At 42.7% G+C, this 21,687-nt stretch overlaps 1 protein-coding gene across 3 annotated transcripts in view; it reads left to right on the top strand.

The window, feature by feature from the left end:
• PPP2R2B (protein phosphatase 2 regulatory subunit Bbeta) overlaps nt 1-21,687 on the top strand; it is a 228,960-nt gene that overhangs the window by 149,458 nt on the left and 57,815 nt on the right. For all 3 annotated transcript variants that reach the window (XM_035105326.3, XM_088661852.1, XM_035105327.3), the window contains exons 2-4: nt 341-438; nt 3,567-3,732; nt 7,317-7,429. In XM_035105326.3, coding sequence (XP_034961217.1) covers nt 341-438; nt 3,567-3,732; nt 7,317-7,429 — 377 coding nt within the window. The remainder of the gene's footprint in view (nt 1-340; nt 439-3,566; nt 3,733-7,316; nt 7,430-21,687) is intronic.

The following is a 21,687-nucleotide window of genomic DNA, read 5'->3' on the forward strand; positions in this document are numbered from 1 at the left end:
TATTTGTAAAGACTCGTGCTTTTCCCACACACCATCCCCCAGCCGGTGTAAACATTCCAGCCATTTATGTTGGTGACAAAAGCAAGAGTGTAATGGCTGACTATTTGAAGTGCTCATATGGATTTTTAAATCTTGACAATAATTTGCTTATAATGTGTATGAATTCGCTTTATGATATTCAAGTATAATAGAACATCCAACTGCTCCGCAGAAATTCCACAGGGGAGGCAAAGCCCTGACGGTGGTTGTTCCTGTAACCATATAGGCAATGAAGCCTTTAGATGCCTGTGCAAAGCCAGTTTGCAGTTAACTTAAATTGCCTTTGTCTTTTTCTTTTCAGCTGACATTATCTCTACAGTAGAATTCAACCACACAGGAGAATTACTAGCGACAGGGGACAAGGGGGGTCGCGTTGTAATATTTCAGCGTGAGCAGGAGGTAAGTGCTGGTGAATGCAAAAATGCCCATTTTTATCCTTTTAAAAGAAGCTTCCTGCTGCTTCCTAATCTTTGCGTGTCAGTCTTCACCCTGCTTCTCTTCTAGCAAACTAAAAATTGCAAAAAAGTCCATTAACATCAATAGGCCAGCTTCCGTCTCATGAAGCACCCTGCAAATACCACATTTTCTGCATCCTTTTGCTTCCTTTAACAGTCAGTGCAGGCTGCAAATCTAATATAAACTGAATACTGCTGAAGCATCATAAATTCAAAGACACTCAACTGCCTTGTTTGCCCAGCCAAATAATGCTTTTAAAGTCTGATTTGTTTAATCATTAGTACGACTTCTCTTATTTCTTTTTCTTTTGCTCTCTCAACTGCTTTACTTTCCAAAGGTATGCATAGACTTTTTCTGGTAAACACTGATGCAGGGCCTTAAGCAACAGTAGTGATGCTGTTGATAAATGCCGGTGAAAGATATAGGCTAAGGTTTCACATATAATTAAACCCCATAGTGGAAGCATGGTATTGTCAGTTATTATTTCTTAACATTTGTATAATTGCTTGGGGTGTGTGTGTGTGTGTGTGTGTGTGTTCTGTATAATTATTTAGAAAGGACAGTTTTTATTTCTATAGAATACGCAACATGGGCCATTCCCAGGATATGATTCCCAGGTATATCTTTTTATTCTAATCTGTCCTAGTCTGCAGATATATGTCTTACCTGAATGGAAAGGTATCACTGGATCAAAAAGGCAGGAATTTGATAACAGCTTGAATTGATCCCACTGGTGCAAGCAGAAGACACTTCCACATGTAGACGTGTGAGCTGAAGGTTTTCAGTTTCTTCTCATCTACACCCTACACAGACAATCCATACACTTGCAAAAAAGGTTTTCTATGTAGGATCACTTTCATCTACATGGGAGTAATGTCTCACTTGTAACATTTCAGAGAATGCTATGAGCAGACATTTATGGGAGCCTCTAGTAGAAATACGAGCACTAGGCACCATCGTTTTAATTCAACACGTTATTTGTGGCAGAATCAGCTCTTGTGAATGACATGCCACATTCTGGCCCCATCAGCTTGATAAAGTGGTGCAAGGGTGAAAAATGGTCAATTGCTTTCCCCCAGTCATGGCTTGGTTAAAATGCATTTGACAAAAACTGATTTTCAATTAGTACAATTTAAAATCTGAATGTCGCTGTCTCTAGAATATCTATGCTTATATCTGCCCCAGTGCTTAAGGTATTGGCATCAACTCATTTACACCAAATGAATGCATGCAGCTGTTGAAGTACTTTTTTTTTTTGCTGAGTACCCTCAATTGGGCTATTACAGTGGCTAAGCATATGCCTGTGCTGCCCCAAGGGGGCGGGGTGTACAGGGGACCCTCCCACATGCCACCCTCCCACATGCCACAGGGTAGGAGAGGGGCAGGGAAGCTGCCGCCCACTCTCCCCCTGCTCTCATCCGCCAGGTGCTCCTTGCCGGGACCGAGGTGGGATGCTCTCCCCCACCAGATCAGATATGACCCAGCAGCAGAGCAGCTGCCAGCGGGCACAAGGTGTGCCGCAGCTGAGGAGGGTGGGCAGCAGCCATGCCATCCACTCACCTGCTCTTCTCCCTCCCCCCAAGTCAGGCCTGACCTGGGACGGGGGCAGAGCTGCACCAGGCACAAGCGCTGCAGCCAAGGCGCAGCTCCTTCCGGTGTGGAGCCAGGCTTCGATGAGGGAACCTGCTGTGGGGGTGCCTGTTTGTGTACCCTCCCAAAATTGCTCCCAGGGCCACGACCCCCATGGCAATCCCCACGCTATGCATCTGGGCTGTTGGAGGGTGTCATCTAATTTGGATCAAACCATTTGATGAAGTTATGCAGGTTGCATATACTCCCATCTAGGTGGGGGTTTTAAAACTTCCTAAAATAATGTGCATCTTTAGCTGAATTGAATTTATCTCATCAAGTGTTGAAAACTCATCACAGTTACTTTTGTACCAAATAACAACAATATGTAGTTATGCCACCTCAGCTATGAACTTAACTAGTTGACCTTAGGAAGAGTTCCCTTTGAAGTCTCTTTCCTTCCCATATGCAACATGTAAATAATAATACAAGACAACTTTAGTTACAGGCATGGATCCTTCTTGGAATATCTTCAGGGAGCAAGGTTGAGAAATATCCTCTGGCTGAGTCCTTGGGGACTCACTGGTGGGCAGATAAGGCAGCTCTGCAGGCCAATGGCCTGATCTGACATAAGGCAGTTTTATATGTGGATTTTTACTGCTATAATGCAAAGTGCTTTGAAACAGAATCCTATTTAAATATAAGCTGTAGTATTTCAAACATGTCCATTATGGGCTAGTTCACACAGTGAAGGGGGCTGCTGATTTCTCCACGTGACCTCTCATGTGCACAGGGGTCACATTGGGGAAATCTCAGTGTGAACCAGACTGTGTCCAATTCAGCTCAGAGAAAGACAGTGACCTTTTTATAAGCTTGCATCCGTGGGACAAAGTTTTGCTGTAATTGTGGAAATGGTTTCTGCCCACATAGAACAGTGTGCAGACCAATTCACCTAGAGGAGTGTCTGTGCAATTCCTTATTTGGGGGGGGGGGGGAAGAGAAATAAGCAGATGGCTCGCATGTGCAAACTGGCCCTATGATTGGCGCCTTGATACTGCCAATTGGAAGTGCATCACAGTAGCATAACAGCAGTTTTCAGGATAAAGGCAACTTTAGACCATTTTATATGCTTAGGCAAACCCTACATTGAGCTGTGATCCTGGGCATAAGCCAAGTAGGGTTTGCCCCTTGATTTGAGCCACTTTCACACCTTGCCAATATGTTTTGGAGATAAACGTCAGGGAGGCCTTCATTCATTCATGGAACAAAGGTGCTCTTCCTGCTTCCTATCATCAGCATGCAGAGAAACTGACACACGAGGAGGATGCATTGTGCAGGAAAGATCTCTTGTGTCTGCTTTGATATCTAAACTGTAATGTGTCACCATAATCAGACATTTCCCTGTCTTTTAACAATCCTCTGAGAACAAAAGAATCAATTGAAAATTTGCTAGCTCTGGCTCTTTTGAGAATCCCTTTATTGTTTCTTTCCCACTCCCACAGAGCAAAAATCAGCCCCATCGCAGGGGAGAATATAATGTTTACAGCACATTCCAGAGCCATGAACCTGAGTTCGATTACCTGAAGAGCTTAGAGATAGAGGAGAAGATCAATAAAATACGATGGCTCCCGCAGCAAAATGCAGCCTACTTCCTTCTCTCTACCAATGGTATGTTGTAGTTATGACAGATAATTCTTTGCTTTCCAGCCAAATATCCTGCTATGCTTTGGTGGCTTGCAATAATTAAAACTTGTAATCTCGCTGCAGGATGGGTAGGTATTACTTTCTCTCTCTCATATACGGGTGGAACGGCTGAAGCTCACAGGCTTTGTAAGATGGTGGCAGTGGCTGTAATAAAGCCCCTTTTCATAATGTAAGTCAACAGCCCGTTAATATCAGATCTTACTTGGAACAGCCCTGTTTAGGGAAGTTTTTAGTCTGTGATATTTAATGTATTTTGATGTGTGCTGGAAGCCGCCCAGAGTGGCGGGGGAGACCCGGCCAGATGGGCGGGGTATAAATAATAAATTATTATTATTATTATTATTATTATTATTATTATTATTATTATTAGTGCAGTTGTACCTCTGCATAGAACGATACAACTAGACAAAGGTATCTGGCTGAGTTCAACTGCCCTCCCCTCTGTCACGTGTCCTAAAGTGTTTCATGTATCTTCACATTATGACTATTCCACACACACACTGCTCCACATCATTGGCTGCTACTTGTGAGGTAATGAAGGGCATGGCTTAAATAACAACTTAAATTATCCTTGGGACAGTTCTCACCATAGCTGCCAAGTTTTCCCTTTTCTTGCGAGGAAGCCTATTCAGCATAAGGGAAAATCCCTGTAAAAAAGGGATAACTTGGCAGCTATGGTTCTCACAATTTTGCTTTAGTATGTGATTTTCGCCTTTCTGAAGGCATTTTACATGTAGATATGCCATTTACAGGCATTGTGCTGAGCGATTGCATACCTTCTTTAGAACACTTAGCATATCAATAAATAGACTGGTTTAATAAAACAAACTAATTGTACCTTTTTATACGGTAGAAAGAAAACTACTTCTTGATCATATAGAACCCAAGCACAATGGAAGAGTCCATCAACAGAACTTCTCTAATGCATACTTTTCTCAGCTATCTAAGAAAAGCTCCAGCTTGTCTTATTTAACCAACCAGGGATAGTTCACGCATAAGAAAAGCAACTATACGCACTCCAATTTTGTTCCAGTTCAATTTTTACGGTATATACCCGTCAGTTTATGCATACAGGGGTACCTCTAGTTGCGGACACAATCTGTTCCAGGGTGCCGTTTGCACCCCGAAAAGTCCGCAACTAGAGCGTCACTTCTGAGCAAGTGCGGAGCGCTTCTGTGCATGTCCGAAGCACGCAGAACGCTTCTACTCATGCACGCGCGGTAAAACCCGGAAGTATACACTTCCGGGGTTGCCGAGTTTGCAAGCCGAAAAGACGCAACGTGAACCTAATGCAACACAAGGTATGACTGTAATGCACTGACATGTTAACCAAGGTGAAGTTCTCTGACCTTATGACTGTGCTGGGGAGCCTCTGTCAGAATTCACTCTTCTACGATAATAGGGAGGGAGGGAAGAAGTATTCCTAATTTGTTTCAGTTTTCAGTTGTGCTAAGCTTATGCTTCATGTTATGTTTAGATAAATATCATGAGGATCCAGTGATGTTACTAGGATGAATGAAGCCTCAAGATGGATGTGACTTAATTACTACAGGAGAAAAAAGGGGGTCTAATTATCTCTCATAGTCAACTTACTTTGTGTTAAAGAATTTACCCTATTGATCATTGTAATAAAATTCTGAGAGTTATTAAACTCATTTGGGGGAAGATTCACTGAAACACAATGAAGATTAATTATGTAGCCTAATGTTCTGTTAATTGAGATTTTAAATAGTTTTTTGATTAACAGGGATATTATTCAGGAAAGTGTTTTCATATGCTTATAAATACCTCACAATGATTCAGAGTTCTCTGCTACCTTTTCTACCCAACTATTCCCATTCTGTTCCCAAAATAACATTGTGTGTGGAAGGCCCTTTGATCAAAATGAGTTAATACAACAAAATTAACAGGAGTCAACTGGAATCCCCAGAAAAGGGGGTGGAGGGAAATGAAGATGAATAAGATTGTCTTTAAAGGCTGGTGGGAGCAATGACAAACTGCCGATAGAGCACTCGCCAGGAGGGGGAAAAGAAAACACCATTATTCAGAATAAAAGCCACATGTTCCTGAGGCTCTTTCCCTAAAGGACTTCATGGCACAACGATAAATGGGATGACAAAAAAATGATGAAGTCAGTGGAAATATCCACCTGACAGGCAAGCTGGCAATTGTGGAATTCAGCGCAGATTCAGTGTTGATGATAAAACGTCAGATTTTATTCCTTTCACTGGGAGGAGGGAGTTGAAACTGACTTTTGAGTAAATTACGGACATGATTGGGCTCCTTTCTAGTTTGTACTTTGTCACCCTTTGGACTTGCAATGTAATCTGTTGCAATCAAAGCTCAGCTAAAGCAGTTAGCTTTCATGTAACTCTAAATTGCTTTTATAGGATATTGTGCATGCTAGTTTTCTTGTCTAAGCTGTTCCCTGAACCTGTGCCAAAGTAAAATTCATTCAGCTTGACATATGCAATGTGCAGAGACCAGATTACAATCAGCAACCTTTTGCAGACAAGACACTGGAATCTACCTTTGTGGCTTACTGGTTCAAAATTTGCTTGAAATATTCAAACATGATAGATAGGCTGCACAGTCACGAATGTTGTTATTTCCTTTTGCCAAATTGGCAGGAAAAACTGGTGGCATGTGTTTCTTCAGCATGCGATCAGAGAAGAAATCCTTGTAATTGCCCCTTCTTAATTTTACATAAGGCTGCGCTTTCCCCCTGCTATATTGAAATAAGATCAAATGCCTCACTGCGCCAAGACCAATTATTGAGAGAAATGCATAGTTTAGGCCACCATTATCAGGTCAGGGTATAAACATTACAAATCTTCCATTTGACCTACTTTAGTCTGAAAATTCACAACAGTTTCTTGGACCACTGGCTATGTCTAAATATATAGAAAGGAAAATTCTGCATTGGCATCTTGTGTGGGTTACTTTAATAATAATTATCTAAACACAGAAGTTTAAGGGGACAGCGGCTAAATGAGTAGCAACATTCTATGGATTTGCAGCACCCTCTATATTTCGTCCCTGTAGGAGTTAGGAAAGCCTTCTCCAGTAATCTCCTACTGTGATTGAATAGGGGAACCTCAATCCTTTCTGCATCTTCTGCAGTGGAGTTAAAGGAAAGTGGTCCTTGTGGGGCTGACCCTGAATATGCTCCTGCCTTTGGGTTCAGAGTCCGTTCCTCCACTTTTTGACTCATAAAAGCTTCTGTGTCATTTCTGATCATTGATTTGAACAAGAATGAAACCTGATCATGCTACCTGCAGAGGCATGGTGTGAAAACTGCCTTGGGAGCAGAGTCTACAATCCTATATTTCCTTAGTCGTGGATTCCCTTGGTGACCCTGAGCAAGTTGCTAACTTGCAACTGCAGTTGAGACTAACATGATACAGAAAAAACCTTGTCCACATATAATGAGCTGTGTAAATGACAATTAAAAGAAAACATTGTGGAATATTAAATGTATTGTTATTCAATAGCATTCGATCTGGCTTAGAAAAAAATGTCAATTGGGTATTCCTGTTGTCTTCTAGATAAAACTGTGAAGCTATGGAAAGTGAGTGAACGCGACAAAAGACCAGAGGGCTACAATCTCAAAGATGAAGATGGACGGCTCCGAGACCCCTCCACAATTACCACACTACGGGTACGGCAAATGCATATTTCCGGGATGGGGGGGGCATTTCCCCTGCAAAAAATGTCAGAATTTCTTTATTTCATCACTCATGACCTCAGGGGAAAAAAACAGCCCACAGCATTTCTTATCTGAAGTACTCTTGGCATGTTTCCTTACAGGGGCCTAATATTGCAAATGGGTCATTGGGAACAGGTATTTTTTACTTACTGGATTTTCCCTAGAAAGGGACAATCTTAATTATGTGTGTGGGGGGGTGATATATGGACTGATATGGACATTTTGATGCCAGTGACGTCATGTGAGTGATGCAAAATACCTGCATGTGTGAGGAGTGCTTTTCACACCATTAACACCTGTCTGGGAATACCCTTTCTTTGCACATTAGATGTTAGTAGCATGATCAAAGTGTTAATTGTCTCTGTCATAGTAATGAGATAGTGTTTGACACTGTAATGAGGACGGTAGCTTTGCCATTGCTTAAGGCAGTCTCGCCAAAACACCTGTGAATTCTTTGGAGTGTGGTGCATATAGCAAGTGCAGTGGGGTTTAAACAAGCCGTGTTTCTGCTTTGGATTCTCACCTAGCTTTGGTCTCATGTTCTAGCTGCCAGGGTGCATTTCTGTTAGGTCTTGGGGTTCAGCTAATTGGAAGTAAGGGAGACATCACTGCCTGCTGTAGCTGACTGACTCAGAGCAACGGTTCTTTCACACATTCTGGTTTTCTTACACAGAGGTTATGTGCATTCTGATGGTTGCCTGCTTGAGATACCGTGTTTCCCCTTTTTTAAGACGTAGTCATAATATAAGCCATGGCAGGGTTTTTATGCTTTCACGAAATATAAGACATACCCCGAAAATAAGACGTACCTCAGAGAGGCTTGAGACCAGATGGGAGGGGGCCCGAGGCAGAGCGGCAGCGGGGCGACTGACTGCGGTGGGAGACGCGCTGCTGGAATGTTGTGTGCTGCATGGCCCAAAGCAGAGCGGCGGCGGGAGGCAGCGGAAGCCCTGCTGCCAGAACATTGTGGGCCGCATGGCCGAGGCAGAGCGGCGGGGCGACTGACAGCAGCGGGAGCTGCGCTGCCGGAACATTGTGGGCCGCATGGCTGAGGCAGAGCGGCGGCGGGGCGACTGACGGCGGCAGGAGCTGCGTCGCCGGAACATTGTGGGCTGCATGGCCCAAGACAGAGCGGCAGCGGGGCGACTACGGCGGCAGGAGCTGCGCCGCCGGAACGTTGTGCGCCGCATGGCCCAAAGCAGAGTGGTGGCCGGAGGCCCGCTAGCCCTTCCGCACGATTCCAGAGGTTTTTCTGCAGCGTAGGTGACGGGCTGCTGTTTCTCTGGGCCGTCAGGCTGCAACTTCACCGAGCCCCCGCCAAGCCTAGATGGCGGCGGCATTGGCAGTTCTTTAGGAACTTGCGGGTTCCGATCTCGCAGTTCTTTAGGAACTCGCGGAGCCGGATCGTGCAAAACCTGGCGCACAGCGCAGGCGCGGGACGAGGGTCGCGATCCAGCCTCGGCAGCCCTAGCGATGGCGAGGGGGGCGTTGCGAGCCTGCCGCTGGATGAAACAGCCCCACCCCCTGCAGAGTCTGCGGAGTCAGATCCCTCGGCAGGATCACTTCCCGCCCCCAGTTCTTAAGAGGAGCTGCCGGTGGAGCGCAGGGAGCCTGGAGGGGTGGCGAGGAGGGCAATCTGTCCGTCTGCCTGCATCCCTCTCTTAACTGTTCTACGGTAACTTGGCAAAGAGGTTTCCCACCTCATCGTCCCTGCAGGCAGGCAGCCACTTTAGAGGGGAGGAGGGCAAGGGAGGGGGGAGTTCATTAATGTTTGGAGAGTCAGCTCGGGAAGGGGACAAAGGGAAGGCTTTAAAAGTGTCACGAACGGGGAGATATTCCTTTTTTTCCAGCAAGGTGTCCCAATGCAACAGCTTGAGTATCTCCTCTTTTACGTTGCAATCTGCGTCAGCTTTTGCAACCGATAGGGCTCCAGTGCCGGCGCCCAGAGCGGATCTATCCATAGACAGTTCTTGCTTCCCAAAACCAAGTCTTGTAGCACCGTAAAAAAAAAAAAAGACATCCCCTGAAAATAAGACACCGTGTGTTTTTTTGAGGGAAAAAAGTTATAAGACGGTGTCTTAAAAAAGGGGAAACACGGTACTGATGGTGTAAAAAATACCTGCACTGTAGTTCACACACTCACACTTTTTCAACACAGATGTTTTCTATGTCCGGCAAAACGGTAATGTATAGAAAACACCATCTCCCAACCCATCCTGTAGAAAACCTTGGGTATATAGCTGTTTCTTTTGCTGTCATTCAGCGGAGCTATTGCATTCAGCGGAGCTATTGCTTTATTTGATTTCTCCATCCAAACTGCAATTCTTCAATGGGAGTGTTTCTTTCTCCAAGAGAAGTATGTGTTCTGTGGACACTGGGCGCTTGCTTCATTAGGATCTGAAGCCTAAGTTGTGGTGCTTTGGGTCTCTCTGCTCACAAAGCACCCGTCCCACACAGGGAAATCTCTGTGCTTCCACTAATTAACTACTGGCTAATGAAGCCTTGAACCTGAAAGTGCAGCATGGCTTTGAAAGAACGTAGTTACAGTGTTTCCTATTTTAGCCCCATTACCTCCTGTTGTACAAAATGGCTGTTTGGTATTGACCGTTAGTCTAGTATATATTAATACGGCTGCACAATATTGATTTAGAAGAGTTTTTTTATGTGTGGTGCTATTATTACTCTGGGTCACCTTTTATAGCTTCTAGTTTCATAGCCCGCAGGCCAGCAAAGACATTTAATAACTCCAGACAACTAATTAAATCTCACCATAAAGCAAATGGTTTCCATATTGCATTGCCAATTCTTGATATTGAAGGCATTGCTCAAGGCCAAGATTATTATTCTTATTATTATTTTTACTTCACAGTTTGTTTACTGTCATTTTGAATAGTGCATTTGGAAGGCTGCATTGTCGCACTGTTGTTCAGAAAGCCCGTTGAAATAATTTCTCACATATCCTGGATATCTAAACCAGTGTGCTGCTATGCACAGACAGAGCTGCTCATCATTGCTATTGACTTCTTTAGTTTTTTTCTGAAAGGCACTGTCAAAAGGATACTATTCAAAGATTGCCTTCTTCACTGCATTAGGAGAACATGTATTTAATGTGTAAAAAAGCAAGGACCTAGTGCAGAACTGCCACATTTGCTTTGTCTAGATCTAAGTGGAGATTTTCCATATGGCAGACATGCCATTTTGAGCCTGGGTTGTACTGACTGAACCCTACAGTGGCTTAAGTGACAGCTCATAGTGAGCTTTTCCTGGACAGCTTCAGTTAATTATTAAGGCTACAATCCTACACACATGAGAATAACTGCCATTGGACTCAGCATTGGTACTTACTTCTGAGCAAACATATATAGGCTTGGACTGCCCAGGTAAAGAAATCATACACACTTTTGCCATCTTAAAACACAGCCAGTCACTCATTGGCTGCTATGCATTCTGTTTATTTTCATGTCAATTATGTTTCTGAAGTTTGCAGGTTGTTGTGAGAGTTGGTGTGCTGAACATGGGGGTGAAAAATGCCAGAATAAAGAATGAATTATTTTGCACTATGGGGATGGTGTTGGACAGGCTGGCATTTAGATAGTGTTCGTTGTCTTGCATATTGCCTTGGAAACCTTTGAGGTCTGCTGGTCTCTTGTGATACAATAACTCCAGATGACTAATTAATTGCCAGGAGTAACTGTACTATGAGTCAAAATGAAGTGACTTCATTGGCAGTGGATTTTGGATGCCATTAAGGGTGATGCAGTAGGAGACAGGTCAATCTTATGGGGCACAATCTACCAGGAATATCTTCTGGGCAAGTTCTCTTGAACTGCAGCTGTGCAAGAGCTCCATAGGATTATGCCCCATGTTAATTTCTGTTTTTCTGTATCAGGGTGGTCATCAAGGAAATAACAGATATGACAGAGCCATAGTACAAGGAAGGGAGTAGTTCAGAGTAGAGACATCTTGTTGAGTATTTGAGCAACCATTTACCATTCCTTGCAAAAGGGATTGGGAATCTGTGGCCCTCCAGATGTTGCTGGATTGCATTTTATTCCTAGCCATTGACCAAGCTGGATGGGGTTGATGAGAGCTGGAGTTCAGCAATATTTGGAGATTCCCCATCCCTGCCACAAAGCATGATATGTACATTTTACTCTGAAGTTAGTTTTATTGACTTCATTGGAGCTTATTTCCAGGAGAGTAAGGATTGCAGCCTTAAGCACCTAATATATACCAGTACAGTCATACCTCGGTTTACAACCGCCTCGGTTTACAAACACCGCAGACCCTTCTGGAACAGATTAATTCACTTTCCATTACTTTCAATGGGAAAGTTCGCTTCAGGTTAAGTACAGACTTCCGGAACCAATTGTGGTTGTAAACCGAGGTACCACTGTATATATTGGTTATAAGACTGCAATTAATCTATATACATTACAGTACATTGGGAGACGGGGAAACAAAGGCAGATCTTCATTGCACATTATTCAAATCAATACAAGATTTAAAACAGATTCTTTGAGATGTAATAAATTCTGTCCCAAATAAATCCATAAACCGATTAAAAGTGAGTGTCACCTCTGAGCAATGGTTACATTCTTCAGGAAACCAGGCTACCCACAGCAGCAAGAAAGCCACACAATGATCCACTTCCCAGTTTGGATTTTAGGGTCATATTTGCAATTTGTTTGTAGTGTTGAAGGTTAATAGTCAATTATTTTGCCCATCGCTCTTTCCTTATTGCATTTCTTACAAATAGTGAGGTAATAAAAAAGCACAAACCCGATCAAGACTCTTATATTTATGAGATCGTAGTGTCACACAGACAGCCCATATTCTAAGGGTATAATGCTATTTTGCTTTTGTCGTATTAACCCTTAGCTGTTGTCCAACTCTGGTCAAGTGAATGCTGTTCAGCAATCAACCTAATGAAGGCTATGGATCCTCAGTGGGATGTGCTTTCTATATATTGATTTTGGGGTGGGAGTGGGATTAATGCTTGCTGTCACGGATTGTATTTGCCTGCTGTGTTTTTAAGTAGTTCTTTGGTTGCTCTGGACCAGTGTAATCTTCATTAAAAAAACAAACAAACAAACAAACTCCCATCTGTTTAATTCTACTATCTTAGACTGATGATAGAGAATTTGAGATACAAAATAAGGGCTGTTGAGAAAGATTCACTGTGACTTAGCTAGCTCAGTAATTAATGAAGGCCATAACCCATGGAGTTTGAATATATAGTATCTGTATACACACAAGAGGTGTTTTGAAAACTTCCTATTTGGCAATTACCCATGAACTGCCCCCCTAGCTGCTATGTTCATGTGTGATGCGATCCTAATCTGTTGATTACATACCCTCCCAACACTTCAAAACCAAAATCCAGGACACCACCTTCCCATTTTTGATCGCTAGAGCACAGAATCCATTTGGGTTGCCGTGATTTCATGCCACTGTTCCTCCCTCCCGCACAAAAAAACACTTTTTAAGGGCCCAAAAACATGTGTTTAGGGTGTCACAGCCCTGGAAAAATGTATTTTGGGGAGGGTGGGGGTTGCACAAGATCACAGTAACCAGAATGGCTGCTGTGCTCTCAAAATAAACACTTGTGGAGTATGCGTTTTACCCAGTTTATTTCTATTTGTAGTTCAGGTTAAGAATGTGAGGCTTAAAGTAAACGAACTTCTTTACCTTCTCCTAAAACCGGGGAGTCTTTCATAGCTACTAGCCATGATAGTTAAGTTCTGCCTCCACTGTCAGAGCTGGTAACGGGGTATGGCATGCCTCACAAGGCCAGCTGCTGGGTATCACACATGGAAAAGAGCACCTGAGCACTCAGGTGTTGCTTCCTGGCTTCCTATGGGCATCTGGTTGGCCAGGTTGAAAACAGGATAGTAGACTAGATGGGCCTTTGTCCCAATCTAGCAGGGCTCTCCTTATCTACTTAGTTTTAAGTAGATATTTGATTTAATATTTCTCAGTGATGAAGTAGTAACTGGACATCAGTTACAGTACTGGTCTTTTTAGTGTTCCACTTCCCTCCGCCCCATCCCCATACTAGGTTATACTTAGTTTTCTTCTTATACGACCTTTCCCTTTTTCTTAACCTTATTTTTCAGCTATTAAATTATCTGGAGGTTTGGGACCTATGAAGGTCAAAGTGTTGGAAGAGGAACTGAAAAATAGAGTACAGAGACTTTTCATGCCTGGGAGTCCAGTGATTTATCACTGTCGAAAAAATCTCTCCCATTGACCAAGGTGAACTTTTTCCTGAATAACGAATGTTATATATTGGGGAAAAGTTCTCATGGCTCAATCCTTTTGGCTGCTGCACCAGCAAGAGAACGGGCCCTTGGACCGGTACAGGTTTATGACATGTGATATTGTGCTAACTTTGCTTTGGCAACAGTTACCAGCAACATGTGGAATGAAATGGCAATTTGGAAAGCAAAGCCCAGAAACGGGAAAGAATGGAGGAATCTGAAGAATAGAACTCTACAGATTCCTTTGGTGTTTCCAGTGGTCCTCTCATGCTTATCACAACCTGATATGTATTAGTGATGTGTTCTGGAGGAATTCATAGTCAGTAAGAGTGGGCGTCCCCAATGATAGCTTGTGGTTTATTGTTATCCGCTACAACAGCATGGGCATGAGAACTTAAAAACAACCCTTCCTGTGTTGTCTTTGGAGGGTTATGTGTAGCTGGACAGGAATCTGCCAAGGTGGGCAGGCCCCTTAACAGCTCAAACATCCTGGAATGGGAGGGGGAAAATTAGGGCCAGGAGAAGCATTTATTTATTTTCGCTTACACGAAGGCTCACCTGACAACACTACCAAGAAATTTGGGATAAAGCAATGCAGAAAGATAAGGCTTTACCAGGCCATGTCAGTTGTCCCACAGTGGGCTAACTCCTTTTGCCAATGGTGCTTTGGCCAGCATGCATGTGAAAGGCTGATGCTGCCATTGCATTGAAGGTCAGAAGAATGGCCGTAAGCCAGACAATGTACAACAAGGAGAGGAGGAGAGGAAAAGCACTGGCATGCGAGCATTTGGCAGCAACATGGCCTGAATTCTCTGTAGTAATAATGAATTGCAGGATGGATCTATTGCTGTTCTTGTCTTTTTATGCCAAGTCACATTTCAGGCATAGCTGCCAAGTTTTCCCTTTTCTCGCGAGGAAGCCTATTCAGCATAAGGGAAAAATCCCTGTAAAAAAGGGATAACTTGGCAGCTATGATTTCAGGATGATTTATATACTGTACGCATTTTAACATTTCGAGGAAAGTTTTCACACCAAGGAGTCTTGTAGAACCATAAAGGAACCATATATATATATATGTTATGCCACATGTTTTGTTTTGTAGACCCGAGTCCAGGAATGTCAGATGAATGAGTCTGATGAGCAAATTGTTATTATCAGGTGACAAGTTTATGTGGATGTACTGGAGTGGAGGAGTGAAAACAGTAATGGAAATTAAATGGGGGAAAATACAGTCTGCAACAATTGCATGGAAGCAATATAAGCAAAATCAGTGCGGTTAAGCATACACAATGGCAGCAACTGATGGTAAAACAAACATCCTAGCATTAGCAAGTTAATTGACATATGTAATAAGATAGGAAACCATTATTGCAGTTCAAGCCATAGGTGACAGAACTGTACTTCTTGTAACCTGCCAGCTGAGGATTACACTTGAAGCATGTGGTGAAATGGATTCTAGTCCCAGATAAGGTTAAGACATAATGAATTTGTTAGCATTCAAGGTGTCACTAGGCTCTTTATTTTTAGTAATGCATCCAATTATTAGATGCAATAGGGCAAGACAGTTTGAGCATTTAAAACCAATCCTGACCTGATTGCATGGCTGCCAATTAGTTTCTGGGCCTAATTCAAATTGCTGGTCTTAATCTTGTTGTCGTTTAGTCGTTTAGTCGTGTCCGACTCTTCGTGACCCCATGGACCATAGCACGCCAGGCACTCCTGTCTTCCACTGCCTCCCGCAGTTTGGTCAAACTCATGTTCGTAGCTTTGAGAACACTGTCCAACCATCTCGTCCTCTGTCGTCCCCTTCTCCTAGTGCCCTCCATCTTTCCCAACATCAGGGTCTTTTCCAGGGAGTCTTCTCTTCTCATGAGGTGGCCAAAATATTGGAGCCTCAGCTTCAGGATCTGTCCTTTCAGTGAGCTGGATCTATAAAGCCTTAAATGGCCTAGGACCTCAATATCTCAAGGATGGCCTCTCCTCATATGAACCAGCCCAGACCCTGCAATCATCATCTTTCTTTGTGTGCCTCCTCCACAACGTTTCTGGAATGTGGCAACACGAGATAGGGCCTTTTCTGCAGTGACTCCCCATTTGTGGAGTCCTCTCCCCAGGAAGGCTTATCTGGTGCCTTCATTGCATCTCTTTAGGCACCATGTGAAAACGTTTCTCTTTAACTCCACCTTGGCTGATTAACACTCCATGTGCTTTTAAATATGTTGGGGGAGGGTTATTGGTTTGTTTTTGTTCTTGCTATTGTTTTTACATATTTTGTGTTATCATATTGTATTTTTATGGTTTTTGGATGAAGGGCAGTATACTAATTTAATAAATAATAATAAATTAATAATGATCAGACTGGCATTTGCTGTCTGCATTCCTTTCTCCCTCCCAAACGCAGAGCAAAATTGTTTCTAATTCCCTGATATTTGTCGCAAGTAGACCTAAGGGAATACCTAACCCCTACTTTAAAGCACTTTGAAGAAGCAATACGCTTTCTAAATGCCAAGTCTCATGGTGCTTATTAGGTGACACAGGTAATGCCATCAGTCTGTAAGAGTAAAAGATTAGAGTGTCTTTAAGCAAAACTACCTTCCTATTCTCTAGCTTACAGAAATGATAGCTACTTAAAGCTATTTTTCCTTTTTTACTGCTGCTTTTGCATTTGGAGGGTCTGACATTCCCAAGAACTCATCTTCCGCAGAGATCAACAACAGTTGTAAGAGCCTCTTTTAACAAACCTCTCACTTCACTTCAACAGCTTCATGCCCATTCTTCCCAGTGATGCACTTTTGTTTACAAAGCTCTGTTTCCCTGAAATACTTCCATGTAGATAAAAGTGTCCGTGCCTGAGAAGCGGAGTGAAATCTGTGACCCTGTTAAGTGGCTTTTTGTTATCAAAAACACGATCTATTTATTTTGCTGCACACCATAATTTCAGATGCTTAAAGCTTCATACTTGACATTTTCACTGCACAGAGATAATTTGGGGTAGGGAAAATATTTAACTGTTAAAAGAGTTTTATTTCACGTATTAGATTTGCTATACAGTGGAACCTCAGTTTACGAACACCTCAGTTTATGAATTTTCGGTTTATGTACGCCGCGGACCCATCTGGAACAGATTAATTCACTTTCCATTACTTTCAATGGGAAAGTTTGCTTCAGTTTATGAACAGACTTCCAGAACCAATTACACCCATGCTTCGGGTTAAGTACGCTTCAGGTTGAGTACTCCGTGGACCCGTCTGGAACGGATTAATCCACTTTCCATGGGAAGGTTCACTTCAGTTTATGAACGCTTCAGTTTATGAACAGACGTCCGGAACCAATTGTGTTCATAAACTGAGGTACCACTGTATACAGAACGAGGAACCAATGTGTGCACCAGTTTCATTATCATATGCATGTGGTAAACACTTGAATAATTTAGTGAAAACGTCAATTTCCTGTGCAGTAGCAATGAAAAGGGCCGATTCTATGTCAGAAATTATTTAGGAAGGGGCCAATATCAGCCAGTGTCACAATGCTTTGTACACATTTATGGCACAACCACATCTGGAATACTGGTCATCCCACCAGGATTATCAAAGGAATGCAATAAACTCCATACAAGGAAAAGTTGAAGTAATCATAGTTTTGAAATACGTTGACTAATAAATCACACAATTCTGTATGTACTTGTTGAGCCTTGAAACCATTCTTCTCAAACTGTCACCCTCCAGATGTTGCTGGACTACAACTTCCAGCATTCTTGATCATTGGCTGGGTGGGGCTGATGGGACTTGGAATTCAGAAGCATTTACAGAGCACCAGGTCAGGGGAGGCTGCTTTAGATTCTCAGCTGAGGCCCTTCTCTAAGTGCCTCCACCAGCTGGCTGTGGGAGAAAAGAGTTTTTTTTCTGCAGTGGTCCCTCAGTTGTGAAATGTCCCTCACCAGAGAGGTGTACCAGGTACCTGATGTCTCTTTGGTGCTAGGGGGAAATACCTTTGTATTTCCCCCAGGTCTTTTAAATCTCTGGTTTTAGCATGATGGTTTGGCTCTGTGGAATTTTTATTTTATTTTTTATTGTTGGTCTCAGTTCCAGTTTATCACTGATGCAGGTTTTTTAAAAAAAAAGAAACAAAAAACCCTATTGATCTCTGTTTCATTTTGATATTACACTTATTTGCTGCTCCTTAATTTGTCCCATTGTAATTGTTATACCGGTATTTAAAATTTGTTTTTACTTTGTTCATCACCTAGAAAACTCTTGTTGTTGGGGGCTGACAAATTAAATTTTCATGTCTCTTCCAAAGTAGTTCTCCCTGAGTTTAGTGGATCGTATTTCCAGGTAAAAATATATATAGGACTGCTACTTAAGGCTACAATTCTGTACACTTAACTTGCATGTCAGTCCCATTGAACTCAGGGAGACTTAACTTTGGAACAGAGATGCATGGGCTCATGCTGCAAAGTGGAGTGGGGTGATAAAGGTTTATGGCATTATGAATCACATGGAAATAATGGATAAAGATAAATATGAGACTCTCTTTATAACAATATTGCTTCAGTTCATACAGCGAAATCAATCGATACTGATTTCAAAGCAGACAAAGGAAAATACTTCACACAGACAGTGCATTCTCTGCCTCAAGAAACGGTGATGACCACTAAGCTCAAGAGTTTTTTTTTTAAGTATTAGGCACATTCATGGATGTGATGTCTATCAAAAGCAATTGGCCATGTTAGTTAATGGACCATCTACAACTTAAAGGGAGTGTATCTCAGAGTACTGTACTAGGTGCTGAGAACATCAATACCATCAATACCAGGAAAGATTCTAGAGCAGATCATTAAGCAAACGGTCTGTGAGCACCTAGAAAGAAATGTGTCCACTCTGTGATCACTAAAAGTCAGTATGGGTTTCTGAAAAATAAGTCATGTCAGACTAATCTGATCTCATTTTTTGACAAAATTACAAGCCTGGTAGATGAAGGGAATGCTGTGGATGTAGCCTGTCTTGATTTAAGCAAGGCCTTTGACAAGGTGCCCCATGATATTCTTGTAAAGAAGCTGGTAAAATGTGGGCTAGACAATGCTACCATTCAGTGGATTTGTAACTGGCTGACTGACCGAACCCAAAGGGTGCTCATCAATGGCTCCTCTTCATCCTGGAGAGTAGGGTGCCACAGGGTTCTGTCTTGGGCCCAGTCTTATTCAACATCTTTATCAATGACTTGGATGATGGGCTCGAGGGCATCCTGAGCAAGTTTGCAGATGACACCAAATTGGGAGGGGTGGCTAATACCCCAGAGGACAGGATCACACTTCAAAATGACCTTAACAGATTAGACAACTGGGCCAAAGCAAACAAGATGAATTTTAACAAGGAGAAATGTAAGGTACTACACTTGGGCAAAAAAAAATGAAAGGCACAAATACAGGATGGGAGACACCTGGCTTGAGAGCAGTACATGTGAAAAGGATCTAGGAGTCTTGGTAGACCACAGACATTCAATTCCCCCCCCCCCAAAAAAATATAGTCTGGCCCACCACATGGACTGAGGGATGGTGGACCAGCCCACAGCTGAGAAAGGTTGCTGGCCCCTGGTTTAGTATTTATTTTGTGCCGCTTTGCAAGCTGTAAGAGGGCATCCCTGAGAAGCTAGCAATCTTAAATTTGACCTAGGGGAAAGGAGAGGAAGAGGAGCCACGGCTAAGCTGGGAAGCAATGTGTGGTTATTTCAGACTGAGTTACAGTAAGCAGGACGTGAGAATTAGGAAGTTATGTCAAAAGTGGGTTGGTACTAATAAAGGGATTATGGTACTGTACTATGGTACTGTTTTGGATCCCCGCCCTGCTGCCGCCCTCCTGCCCCCAGTGAGCATACATATACCTCATATAAGAGCTTGCATTCTTTCTCTGAATCATCCTTAAAAGCATTGCTGTTTTGTTTTGCTGGAGGTTTTTTTGCATAGCTGTAGTATCCAAAGTGCTTGTGGTTTTGTCTGTGCTAGGGGATGTTTGCAATAAATAATTAGCACAAATAACATCTATGATTTAAATCTCTTTAAAGGAGAAATGTTTTGACTTTGATCCTGCACTCTGCAAATCAAGCTTCTACTGAGGCTCTGATAGAAGTATTTCCTTCTCACTTTTAACTACCCTTCCAGTTAGAAGAGGAGGTTTGCAAATTTCCCCCTGGGGTGCTCTGCACAGCAAGGTACTTTCTGTTTTCTTTGATGAACAAAACAAAAAAAGAGGTTGGGGGGAGGGTAGAGGATGTATAGATTGAAGCAGCTTCCAGGACTAGTTGCAGAAGGTCTGGTTTTAAATGTCATGAAAAGGTAGCAGGCTTTATTTCATCTCCTTTTAAATACTTTATTTTCATGGCAGGTCACATTTTATAAATGTGGCAGCTGATTAGATGTCTTTGTGGTTGTATAAAATGCCTCTGGCCTACAAAGGGTTAATTGATTTGAAATTCAACTTTGATCCTGCAGTAGACAACTAGAATCCTCCTGTTTATATGCTTAGTTGGTGTAAAAAATTGAATCCACTTGCATATTAGATTATCTTTGGACATCAAATGACAAATGTGACGCTGTCCCATAAGCTGCGCTTGAGTTATGGCATGATTGTCAAAAGGGTTGGTCATCACTAGCCTAGAGGCTGTGACCTGCTTGGTAGATTCTATTCAGGTTGTTGTTTTCCCCCAAAGTGTGTTAATCTGAGCCACAACTAATAATGTGAGAGTCTGGGTCCCCCCCCCACATTGCTATGAGCAGCAAAGATCTGGTTTTCTTTTTTAAAAAAACAAGAAATTCAAATACATAGTACTGACTAAGGTGTTAGTTGTGCTAGTGAAGTTACATTCTCATTGGAGCAGCAGCAGGAAAAAATATTTCTGAATCACATGTCTTTCAATGAAAACCCTAGTTACCACAAAGGAAAACACATGAAATGTAACTGCAGATGTGTGTAAGATACAAACGGATGGGGTGGAGCAGCAGACCTAGAGAACAAGTCAAGGATCAAGAGTGTTTGTTAGCACATGCTTTTATCTGAAATTATGCAAGGAAGCTGATAATACAGTGTTTTGATCACCGGGGCTAGAAAAATGGCACACATTTCTTAGGATCTAATCTTGAGGAAAATACAAGTGCTTCAGTTCTCTAGGGCAGCGGGCCTCTAGGTGTCTGAATTTTTATGTTCCTTCTGATAATCATAGGGATTTTCAGTAATAAACCTTCTCTAGGCAAAATGGTTCACTTGCGCTCCTGAGTGCCTACAGCCCCAGCCTGCCATGGTGCACGGTAAAATTGCAGCCAGACTTTTAATTTAATGAAACAAATGTCATCCAATCAGCTGAACAAGCATACCTATCAGTCGCATGTCACTGTGTCGCCCTTGTAGGCGCTGGCCTTGTCTGAGCACGTGCAACATCAAGACGTTCTGGGTTCTGGGGTGAACCTTTGGTGTCAGTTATTGAATTGTTCGGAGGGCCTTGGAAGCTGACAGCAGACCTTTCCACAAAGGGGGAGATAAGCTTCTGATTAGTTTGTGCACCCCCACAGAAACTCCAGATGCAACACGCATGTCAGAAAGGCCTGCAACATATAAATCATCTCAATTTTCTGTACAATGTCAGAAAGGAGGGTGGGGAGGAGACGTTTCTGAGGTTGACTGGCGGTGTGTAACCTTATTAAAAAGTCTTCACTTTCGCTTTTAAGCAGTGCTTTGTCCATTATGGAAGCAGAGAGGAATGGAGCTAGCCGACAGAGATGGATGTCCGTGGTTTTGTTTTCTGAGCGGTTTGTTTTGGTGACATTTACTAACAGCTGGAGCTGGATGCGAATGGCTGACCAGCAACAGCAAACAAAAGGGCAGCTCAATGTAGAAGTCTTCTAAAGCAGGGGTGGCTAACCTTTTTCACCCCTAGGGCCATATTGATCACCAGTCA

This window comes from Zootoca vivipara, chromosome 2 (assembly GCF_965207765.1).
Source record: "Zootoca vivipara chromosome 2, rZooViv2.hap1.1, whole genome shotgun sequence".
In the NCBI taxonomy this organism is placed as follows: Eukaryota; Metazoa; Chordata; class Lepidosauria; order Squamata; family Lacertidae; genus Zootoca; species Zootoca vivipara.